At 46.8% G+C, this 11955-nt stretch overlaps 1 protein-coding gene across 2 annotated transcripts in view; it reads left to right on the top strand.

The window, feature by feature from the left end:
- The first annotated feature begins 2564 nt into the window (after positions 1–2564).
- Fmo3 (flavin containing dimethylaniline monoxygenase 3) overlaps positions 2565–11955 on the top strand; it is an 18734-nt gene continuing 9343 nt past the window's right edge. The window contains exons 1-4 of one of the 2 annotated variants that reach the window (XM_027934973.2): positions 2565–2696; positions 7042–7230; positions 9940–10102; positions 10985–11127. In XM_027934973.2, the coding sequence (XP_027790774.2) occupies positions 2565–2696; positions 7042–7230; positions 9940–10102; positions 10985–11127 (627 nt within the window). Of the gene's footprint in view, positions 2697–6158; positions 6433–7041; positions 7231–9939; positions 10103–10984; positions 11128–11955 lie in introns of those variants that run through there. The other variant, XM_071600326.1, reaches the window with a different exon arrangement.

Below are 11955 nucleotides of genomic sequence, written 5' to 3'. Positions count from 1 at the left end.
AAAGTCATCTGGAAAATCTCCCCAAACCCTCACAAATCCTAAAATAATCAGCCTGTCCGGCAAGCATCATGGCTTCCCTCAACTTGAAAGCCATTAGGCCTCCAAACCCTAGCCTGCTGCCCCAGGAAGCCAGGTACCAGGCAGCCTGTTCAAACCGCCCTGCTCTGGGTGACAGCCGCAGCGCAGACCACCAAAGAGCTGAGGTCTGCAGAGGACTCAAGAGACTGAGCAGGCTCTTATCTCATCTCCCATACTGAACTCTTCATCAGTATCCAAAGGAGGGACAGCCTTCTTAAATCCCTTCCCGCTTCCCATGACCAGATGGAGCTCCACAATTTCAAAGCACACCGCACTCTCTAAGTTGCCGGTCAGCCATTCACTGAGAGCATACTTGTTGAATGCCTGCTATGAGCTTAGCTGGGTCCCAGGCAGAGGAATAAGAAATGAGTAAGGCTTGTCTTTGGGTTGAAGAAGCTCAGGGCCTCATTGTTGAGATGTGGCAGAGTTAAACAACAGCATAGGATGCTGTGAAACTGATTAGAAAATTTGGGAGGTCAGAAGAAGGAGGTCTGGTAGAAACTGAATTATTAGGAAAAATTAATTACCCTGCTCTGGCTCCTTCCTATACTGCAAGGACTTAGAAAGTTTAAAACTGCTCTTCAAAGACTCCTTTGCAGGTAGAGCTTGCAGGCAACTTGGGCAGACACCTGGGCTGGAGCAAAGGGAAGCAAAGGCTGAGTTTTCTTGCCCCTGAATGGGCAAGCACGGTTCACCAGCCAAGTTTACTCGGCGAGCCTCACGGCCTACTTCCTGAAGTGGAGGCATCTGCAGTGACCCCAATAGTGCCCTGCCTGCTGGATGTGATTCCAGTGTGACCTCACCTGTCCTGTGGCAGGCCCCTGGTTTCTGTTCCTAGTGCCCTGCATCCTCTCCTACCCAGTGTTCTGCCGTTGCCCTCCCCTCTCTGGCCTATGTTGTTGCAACCCCGTCCTGGCCAGCCTCCAAATCTGGTCTTGTCTGATCTCATCACTTCCATGTTCAGAATTTCCCAAAACCTAGAAAATGGTGTCCAAACCCTTGAGTGAGGTGCTGCGGTGTCTTCCACAACCTGTGACCCCCTCATCTTCTGCTATTCCTGTCCCCTGTAGTCCAGCAATCCCGGGCCAGCTGCAGGTCACTCACTGCAGGTCACATCCTCCTTGCTCGTTTGTATGTTGGCACACTTTTCTCTTTGCTTGCTGCACGCTCCTTGCCCCTTCTCTGGCTGGCAAAGATTTATCCTTCCCTTGACCCTCAGCCTCTTCTCACTTTCTCTTAAAGTCATTAGTTCTTATTCTTCTCCCAGGCAGATTTAGATGCTCCTTCCTGAGTACTGGGTGCACTGAACCCAGCTCGCTGTCACACGTCCCTTCTCTGTCTCTTGGAATGTTCCAGGTGGAAACTCCGTCTGCTGGCCCCTGAGCCCCTAAGACCCTGTTGAAATGCTTGACATGTGGTAGGCACTTGCCAAAGTAGAAGGAATGGCGGAAGGGAGGCAGGTGGGGAGGAAGATGAGGGGGGACGGCAGGGATGGAAAGGGGTGGCAGCCAGAGATGAGATTCAGTGGCTCTGCAATTCTGTCCTTTGCATCTCCAGTTTTGCAAACTCATCACCTACAAGGGTTAGCTCGGCTCCTCACATTCAGACCTTCCTATGTTTCCAGAAATCTGAGCCCCCGTTGGTGCAACAAAACTAGCCCAGGTGCATCGAGTCTGTTTATACATACTGTAGTTTCAAAGCAAAAATAAATAATAGCCATTGTTCCCTTAATCTCCTAGGGATTTACCTTACAGCTCCGGGGAGCACATTAGTCACTGTTTGGCCCTTTGGAACCAGGACAAGGGGCCTCGATCAGCCCTCCCCCAGCCTTTTCTTCTTTGCTCCCCTCCCCTCCCCGTTCTCCTCTCATTCCTGCCGTGCTCAGTCCTTCTCCACCAGATCTCACCAGGACTCCACACCATGAAGAATACAAAGAAAGAGGAATTTTTACTTTAAGAGCAATAACTCCTCCCCTTTTCTCAGTTTTTCCATCAAAAGACATTGTTAAAAGCCATCCCTTCCACATCTAGACAACCGCTGGTCCTCCGGGAGGGAAGGAGGCTGATCAGGAGGTGAGGCCTCTTTCAGTCAGGCACTCATTGTGCGGGAGGGGATCTGGCATAGAGGATTTTGTGCAGGTTCACACCTAGTTCTGACCCCTTCATTTGTTAGCTCTAAACCTTGAAGAAGTAATTTTGAATTCAAGGTATCAAAGCTTCCTTTGCAATTGAGAGCACAGGATTGGTGATCTTCCTGCGTAGCATTCACTGACGGCTATATTTTTGGCATACTGAATAATCAGGAGATGCCAAATTTCATATCTTATTATAGTAAAATGGGACAAATAATGAGCATCAACTGTAAACGTGCCTCTGTGCCTTCTTGTGCTAAGGTGAGGATCCTGACACGCAAACCTTTTCACTGAGAAACCCTGTCAACCCACGCTCTTCTGAAGAAGTCCTTTCCAGACTCTGCTACAGGCGACCATGGCCAAGAGGGTGGCCATCATTGGAGCTGGCGTTAGTGGCTTGGCCGCCATTCGGTGCTGTCTGGAGGAGGGGCTGGAGCCCACCTGCTTTGAGAGGAGCGATGACATGGGAGGGCTGTGGAAGTTCTCGGTGAGTGGCACATCTCTGGGACACCAGAGGAAGGGGACGGGTTCCCAGCGCAGAACAAATCTGATGAGTTCTAATTCAGAGCCAGACAGCAGACCACAGAAGCTCCCGATCTGGAAAGTAAAAATCTTACCTCTCCGGTCACACTAACATCTGACCACTCAAAACTACTTCAAAGCAGCAGGACTTATGACTGGAGACAGAGGGTCTGGTGCCAGCAATGAGATAAAAACACGCTACCTCCCTCCCAGGTCGCTGAAAGGCTTCTGTCAATCACTGCTCTTAAAGGTCAAGAATAAGGTAAAAAAAAAAAAAAAGAAAAACAAATCTGAACTAAGACCAGAAGGCGTGAGTTCTAGTCTCAGCTCTTAGGTTTTCCTAGGCAAGTTGTTTTTTTCCTTTCTGGACCTTGAATACTCATTTGTTAAAAAAAGAAGTTGGAAGATAGGTTCCCTCTAATGAGCTTCCCATTTCTAACAGAATATGAGTCTATGATTAATTTACACCTCTGATGAGATACATGTGATTATAAATGCTGATTATGTAAGTGGCTATTGGTCATCTATTGATTCCAAACCCAGAGAGAAAAATGGTGGTCTTTGCTATCTGATCATTTATAGAAATGACATAGATTTCAAAAGCCAGGTTTGGAGAGGCTTCTAGCCTTTGTGTCCTGACTCTCCCATTGTGACTGGATGTCAAAGGTTTGTGTTTGGCTTGAAGACATTAAACCCACATCCTTGGTCCCATAACCATCTTCCATTGTTAGTTATTGTCCAACCTGCATCAATGGACTCCTTGGATAGAATTGATCAGCGCTAATTCAAAACACGTTTGTATTCATCTCAAAAGGTGTGTGGCTTTTGTCTTTATTTATTTATTTATTGTTGCTTTACATCTTTGTTTCTATTAAATCAAAAGAATTACACAAGGTCCCTAATTTTGTTTTCCATTACAGAATAATCAAGAGTTAATTTTTTTTTCCAAAAATCCCATTCTCTCACATTTGCATTTGCTTAATTTTCTTAAACTAAATCATGAAGTGGCTCTCTACCATCTCTTCAATAACATCTAAATGCTGAAGGAGCCTCTCTTCTGGCAGGGTTTGCGCCAGGAATGAGATGTAAATATGTGGCATGACCCCTCTACTAAAACGGTCCCATCCACTGGAGGAAGCAAGCCATAATATAAGGCCACAGCTTTTTGGAAGCCAGTGGGCAAAACTCATTTAACTGGCAAAACATTTATTGAAAGTCATTAGGTCCAGGGCTGGGGTTGTGGCTCAGGGATAGAGCGCTCGCCTAGCATGTGCAAGCACCACATAAAAATAAGTAAATAAAATAAAGGTATTGTGTCCAACTACAATATATATATATATATATATATATATATATATATATATATATAGTCATTAGATCCAAATACACAAGTTGAATTGACGTGAGACTAAGGCTCACTTTGTGTGATATGGCAGACATTTTAACACATTAAATTACAGTTTGAAACCCAGGATTTCACCAGGAGTGTTATGGGGCAAAATCCCAAAATGTACACATTTCAAAATAGATTTGGCCCTAAGAATTTCAAGTAAAAGATGATTGAACTTTATAATAACAAGATAACCCGGATGACTGTCAACGGGCAAAGGCCTTGAGATTTTAGAAGTGGACTAGGGAAATCTTAGTGGGTCCAAAGCCAATTCCTGAGCCTTGAAGGATGTCCTCAGGCACAGGAAGTAAAGGACCACTGTGAGATGGGATTCCAGAGACTGTTCCTACTCAGTGACAGTCATCAGGTGAGCCAGCCCCAGTACCCCAGGGCATCAACAGCCCCTGAAAGGCACAGAGAAGGCGTAAACTCCTGCATCCAGGGAAGAACCCACATGTTACTGCTGCCACCAGATCAGGAAGTTTATGGGAGCAGTAAGTGACATCAGTAAGATGCAGAATCAGACTCGTGTGACCCACTGTAAATGCAAAATCCTACTCAGAGGCCCAGTGGGGATGTGAACGTGTCCAAATACCTGAAACTTTAGCCTCCTCAATGCACCCCATCCCTTCTTTCTTTTCTAAGGAAAGTGGTGTTGGCACAACATCTGATTCAACAGGGAATTTTTTTTTTAATGTGTTATATAAGCTTTTATCCTGCAAACCTCACACAAGGTGTGTGGAAAGACAGAAATCTGATAACTCAGAACTTTTCACTAGGTGCTTTTCTGAGAAATGGAAACCACGTGGGATTTAAACACTAGCAACCTGAATGTGAGAAAGTTTTACGTTTCAGACACCCCATACAGGGCCTCAGGACCTCAAAAGGTTTTATCGTTACTGCAATAAGACATTGTTCAATGTGCAATAGATTAGTGTCATTTTGATCGCAAAAAGAAAAACAATAGAACTGGACTCTGTGGACATTTTTTTCCCACTGATTAATTTATCCACTCAACCAATGCATGCTAAGTACACTACGCGCAGGGTGTTGTCAGGCTATCGCTGCACCAGGGAACCTGTATCATAAAAGTAGAGAGAAAACTAGGGTTAAAATAGCAGAAGTGAAGACCTGGGTACAGCATAAAGGCAGCAGGTGGAGGTGGAGGAGACTCAGTCACTGGTGAGAGGAGAGGGAAGCAAGCGCAAGGAGGCAGGACAGGTGGACAGAGATGGAGTATGGGGGAACAGCAGGCCAGAGTGCTGGAGAGTCAGCCCCTGACCTTGCCCTGAGTACTTATGTCCTAGAGAAGAGGGGGGAGGAACACAGATTGCGAGGCCAGCAGTGATAAGGTCCCGGCAGCGGCGTGGACCTCTGGTCCAGGACAAGGTGTCCCCGCAGAGGCAGAGGCAGCCTGTGCCTGCCCACTGGCTCAGGCCTCTCCACGTGTTGAAATAACGAGACGCGGGCCCTGGAGCATTGTGGTTATATAACATGTTTTCTTTTCCTCTGTTTGAAGAACAGTCTTTGAGGGTAAATTCCAAATGTTTTTTTCTCTGTGTTAAGATTGGCTGGGGTCAAGGGATAGGAACAGAGAGTCATTCGAGATGAAAATAATCCCAGACTTTTCACCTCTGTTTCCCAGAGCAGAGTCCTGTAGTCCCCAGGGCTCCGCCCTTCTGCCTGTCCGGGGGCATCTGAGGAGCCTCGTCCCCCCCCTCTTCTCCCAGCCAAGGGCGGAAGACACAATCTGAGAGCAAACAGGACGCACTCAGACCCGAGCCCTGGGCCAGAAGCCTTTGTGCCTTTTTCCCAACTCTACAAAATTTCCAAGTGAGACGAAAAAGGTGAAAATCCCAAGGTTAGAAGGTCTGAGACACACAGCAACCACAGTGCAGGAAGCTTGTGTTTTCAACTTGAGAAGAAACACAGACAGCCCCCGGCCCCCAGAGACACCCGCCTCTCCCCTCTTCCAGCAGTGTGTCTCCTCTCCCAGGGGTTAGTTAGCTGGGGTGGGAGAAGACAGACCACAGGGGGAAGTCCCCCCTCCTCCATTGCACAAGAGTTCCACGAGCCTTGGAGGCTGCCAGCCTCCTGATGGGTTCTCAGGGCAGTACACTGCGTACACTTCCATCCTGTCCTTGCCACAGAGAGGAAATGTTTATTTCCAGTTGAGCTTTAGACCGTCTCTCAACACGAAGCCACGTTTCAATGACACAATGGCTTTAAAATGAAGGACCAAGATTTAACATGCGTTCTAAGGCCTCTGGCTTCCTGTGCTTCTTTGGGGAAGAGGGAACACCAACAACTGGTGAGTTCAGGACGTCTTCCAGGACAGAGTCCACTGACTGTGGGGTTCTCAGACTGCGCTTCCTGGGCCAGCAACAGGAGCTGTTCCTGGAACGCCTTAGACGCACTCCCCCCAGGCCCTGCCAGATCTGAGACTCTGTTGGCGCGACCAGGAACCTGTTCTGAGGCGCCAGTCCTCCCAGGGACCCATCACATCAGAGCTGATGAGCCACCTCAGTATGGGGTTCTGGGGCCAGGGAAGTGCGAGCTGGATGTTCGTGCAGCAACCAAACAGGCCAAAAGCCACAGCCTCCTTTGGATCGTTTTGATGTTGTTTCTTAACATAAGCCTGAGATCAGAACATGGTGGTGCAAGATCAGAAGAGGAAGAGGCTAAGGGACTCCAAGAGCAGAGCTGACCTTAGGGCAATCGGGATAGGAAGGTTAACGTGGAAGATGGCCGGGTTCTGTGCCAGGCTCTGTGTGCAGGCTTCCACTCCACGTCTTACAGAGAACTTTTAACTTTTGCTTTTTTTTTTTAATATTCAAAAGGCTGTAGTCAAATAAGAGTGGAATATTCTCAGGGGAACACCCTCCTTGGCCATCTCTTAAAGCCTTGTTGCTGTTCCTAGGAGCACGCAGAGGAAGGCAGAGCCAGCATTTACCGGTCCGTATTCACCAACTCTTCCAAAGAAATGATGTGCTTCCCAGACTTCCCGTACCCCGACGACTACCCCAACTACATGCACCACAGCAAGCTCCAGGAGTACCTCCGGGCCTTCGCTCACACCAAGAGCCTCCTAGAACACATACGGTTTGAGGTGGGTCCTTGGGACTCGCACGGCTGCTGTTCACGTGGGGTACAGGCTGGAGAAGGGGGCACCTGCCGTGGAAAGCAGAGCTGAGTGCTCCCAAACCTCTCCAACCCGTTGTTGGTTCAGATGATAAAATACTCACTGGGATTTTTGCTCCCAGGCTCATTCCCCACTGGTCTCCTAGAGCTTCCAAAACACCTTAGAAAATGCTGGAGGCTGAGATCCCATAAGACTGCCCTTCCCACCCGCAGGCTCTGATGTTTGGGAAATAACCCAAACTTCTCTAGCCAGTATTTCAAATTCTGTGGGTTCAATGTCAATGAGCTGTGCCTCAGGGGAGAGTGGCTTGGGCTAAAAATTCTGACACTTTGAACAGGTACAACTTAGGGACCGACAGAGTCACGGCCCACCCTTCACCCACCTGGCTCACTGCATTTCTCCTTGAAGGGTCATAAAGGCTATGACACGAAGTGCTGTTTCTGTGATGAGGATGTTTTATGCTTATTTGAAACCCTTGGCCTCAACTGTTCAGTGCACACACAGAGAATGGGCAAAATAATCAGCAAAATTATGGGTTGGGGGTCCTATTTACATAAGAATTTACCTGGAGTAGTTCCAAACACACAGCTAAAATAAAACTTTCTAGTTGTCATTTCACTCCACTCATTTACTCGTTGCACTCATTCATTTCACTTATTTATGATATTCCAAATGCACGAGGTGCCTCACTTTAGACATTAATGAAGTTCCCAACGTGGGCTCTGCACTGTGCTGTATGTTGTGAGACTCAGCCCTCAATAAACACATATCAAAACAAATACGTAAATGTGAACATTTAGAGTAAGTGACAACATAAGATTTAAGTGACAATTTAAATCAAAAGAGGAAAGTTTAAAAAGCTGTCTATAGTTCATAAAGAAAATAACACTATGGAGATCATAAAGCAAGAGTGTACTTTGGGGCTGGGCGTGGTGGCGCCCACCTGTAATCCCAGTGACAGGGGAGGCTGAGGCAAGAGGATCACAAGTTCAAGGCCAGCCCCAGCAACTAAGCAAGGCCCTAAGCAATTTAGTGAGACCCTGCCTCAAAATAAAAAATAATAAAAAGTTTACTGGGAATGTGGCTCAGTGGTAAAGCACTTCTGGGTTCAACCCCAAGTACCAAAAAATAAGAAAGATACCCTTTGAGGAAGGAACTTTTCTAAAAAAAAAAAAAATAAAATTTGAGTTGGTAGGTGTTGGGTAAGTGAGTGACATGACTAAAATTATGGAGGGGAAACGTGACTCACTTATATAGAGAATAGTGAGCAAACCAAGTTGGCCAAGAGGGAGATCATATCAGTTAGGAGAGGTTTAGCCACATACATCAGTAAACCTGCATGTTCCGTGGCTTTAAAAACAATGAGGGTGACTGTGCAGCCATGTAAATCAAACCTGGGTTGGGCCCATCCCAAGAGGGGTGATGGCACCACAGCCATCAAGGTCTTTACCATTTTAGCATGAAGTTATATCATCAAGGTTGCCTCACCATCCAAAACAGCTGCTGAAGCTAAAGTCATCACAACCACCTTCTAGGCAAGGAAAAAGAGGAGGGGATGAGGGGCAAAAGAATGTTCTCTGTCTGAATCAGTGCCCTTCACAGACTCCCCTGGAGAGCCTATCCAGCGCTGTCTGCTTACATTTCAGAGCCTGGGAAGTGTATCCCTTTGCTGGTTATTTGGTCACTCCAAACAAAATCAGGGTTCAGTTAGAAAGGGAGGAGGGGATTAGATAGTGGGGAAGCCCACTGTGGGACTATAGGAAAATAAGACTAAAAAGTAAATTGGAACAAAATCATGTGGACTTTTAATTATGGCACTAGATGTGTAAAATGGATCCTAGATACTGTGGAGTAACTGAAATAATTTTGAGCAGGAGACAGAATCAATGTGATCTTTAGAAAGACCATGTGATGAGCAGGCCCGTGGCCATCAGAGGACGGAAGACAGGCTCCTTAGAGACCCTTGCAGCAACCTGTGCACGGGGTTATCAGAACTGGACCCAAGGCCACATTAGAGTCAGGAAAACCAAGAGAACAAGAGTGAGATTTGAGATAAGGGTTTGTTTGGCTTCAGAGGAGAATGAAGAAATACCACGCAGAACAAGCTGTGGGTAAAGCCAGGTGGCTGGTAGGTTCATGTCATCTTCAAAGAAATACAAACATGGAAACCAGTTTGGGAGAAAACGTAAGTAGATCATCATAAAAACACGGCAGTAGCCCTCCGGGACGGCAGGAAGGAGTCCACGGTGATGCACGTGAGCTCAGCCCGTGGGAGTTGCTCACATTTCCAAGGGAGAGCCTCTGCGTCCACGGGGACACACCATCTGTACCTCACAGATGCCAGCCAGGGAGGGCAGGAAGCCATGTCAAGGGGCGGCAGTGAGCATGGCCTGGATTGTTCCAAGGCACCAGTCACAAAAGGCTCAATGTCATTTACCCCCAATCAACTAATGAGATGTCAGAAAGACATCTCATTAGTTGATTGGGTGATGTTCCTTATGCAATTTGAAGACTCACTGAAGATTTGCCTTGACTCCTATTTTAATCTTTCCATACATTTCCCAATGGCCAGGAAAGCTCACAACAATGATTTCTTCCACAGAAAATACTGCAAGAAAGAAATAAAAAAAAACATAAAAATTATAAATAAAAGGAACGTTTCTGGTTTTCTTTAAGACTCTGGTTACCAGTGTCAAGAAATGTCCTGGCTTCCTAGTCACTGGCCAATGGACAGTGGTTACTGAGAAGGACGGGAAGCAGGAATCCACTGTTTTTGACGCTGTGATGATTTGCTCAGGACATCACGTGTACCCCAATCTGCCAACGGCTTCTTTTCCTGGTAAGTATGAAAAAATATATAATAATCTGGGGCTCATATGCAAACATCAGGGTTGACAACAGATCTTTCAATAGATGGGACCTAACTGTTCTTAAGTTACCAGAGATTTCCCCCAGCCCAGGCACATTTTCTTATTTATAGGAAAAACCCTAAGACTCTAAATTCATCTTCCTCCACAATTTGCAAATTGATTCTTGTAATCCCAGTGGTTTGGGAGTGTGTGTGTGCTTGTGGGGTGTGTACGGAGGCACACTCCTGGGCCGTCCCAAAGTGGCAAATGTCACAGCCTCTCTGCCCCCTCTACTACTCTTCTTTCCTTCTTTGCAAAAGGAACACAGTGCCCTCAAAGATAGAGTCCCATTTCCAGGCTTGAGGTCCACAGGACAAAAAATAGTGGAAGGTCAGGAAGAATGGAAGACCCAACTGTGGATGTTAGTGGGCAGTAGATGCAGCGGTTACTTGTGTGAGGTCAGAACTCCTGGGATTCACTCCCTATTCCTCCAGCGCCTGACCACTGAAGCTCTTTGTCCCAATTTCTTCACCTCTTAAAATAGAGATATCAATGCTGACCATTCAGGGCTGTTATCCAGAGTCGATTGTTTAAAACATGACAAGCACTTAGCAGAGGATCCAGCCCACAGTAAGCACTGCATACGCATTAAATACTATTATATGATTGTCCAAACAGAAATTCTAACACCTTGAGATGTTAAGACACCAGAGGTAATTATTTGTGGGCTTAGTGTCAAGAACTAAATGGGGAAGGCACGTCAGTTAGGGAATTTTTAAAACTAAGGCTGATAATAGGCTTTTAAAAAATAGTAAAAAATTGAGTCTTCACAATTTCCAAAAATCACTCAGACCCCTCCCCGTTGCGCCTAGGCCTAGAGCAATTACAAGGCAACTACCTCCACAGCCGTGATTACAAGGGCCCAGAAGCCTTCAGGGGGAAGAGGGTCCTTGTGATCGGCCTGGGGAACTCGGGATCCGACATTGCTGTTGAGCTCAGTCGTCTGGCTGCACAGGTACGTGACCTAATGGCTTTGGGGAAGAACACACACTAAATCAACAGCCTGGGCACTGACGATGGTGTCCGCCATGTCATACCACCTGCTGATGTGCCCTTTAAGTCAAGGAGGCCCTGACACACATCTGCATGTGCAGAAAGGTAATGTGGCCCAGGCCGGGAAGAAAGTTCCTTCTGTTGAGACCTGAGGTGAGTGTCCAGGCATAATTACATGAGTAAGTGTGTCTATGTAGGTTTTTGTGTTAATTTTATGTTCTGATAGCCTCCCCGTCAATCGGTTCCTAATCAGGCCCTATCTGTATTTGTGTCACACTATTTCCCAGCGCTTACCATGAGAAAGGTACTGCGTCTGTCCTGAAGTTCTGGAACAGGCACACGGTTTGGTATTGGGGACCGCTTATTCCTTCGACAGCCAGTGTTCAGTAAATATTGGGTCCTTATTATGGGTCCAAACTCTGTTATGCTAAAAAGACAGGCGTAGTTAGAGCAGTTCCTGACTTCAAGGCCAGGAGAGGGGTGGACAGGGCACGAGACATGCGTGGACCATCACGAAAGGCAGTGTTAGTCTCCCAGTGGGACGAGTGTGGCCACAGCCGCACCATGAAAGGCACCTACCCCCAGGCCGAGCTGGACGGGGACCAGCTGACCCACGCTTGACCTGGCCCTGAAGAAACCCAGTGTATTTTGAAGGAGACAAGTACTCAATACATAAACTCATAAATGGATGTAAATAAAATCTAAAGTGTTTTAAAGCTAAACATCCCCTCAAGTTGTCACAGGGAGGCTAGAACAGACCAGAGGCCAGACTCGCCTTTGTTTGGAAAGC

The sequence above is a fragment of the Marmota flaviventris genome, chromosome 12, assembly GCF_047511675.1.
Source record: "Marmota flaviventris isolate mMarFla1 chromosome 12, mMarFla1.hap1, whole genome shotgun sequence".
Taxonomy (NCBI): Eukaryota; Metazoa; Chordata; class Mammalia; order Rodentia; family Sciuridae; genus Marmota; species Marmota flaviventris.
The sequence above is the reverse complement of the archived record's forward strand: the minus strand, read 5'-3'. Positions and strand labels throughout refer to the sequence as shown.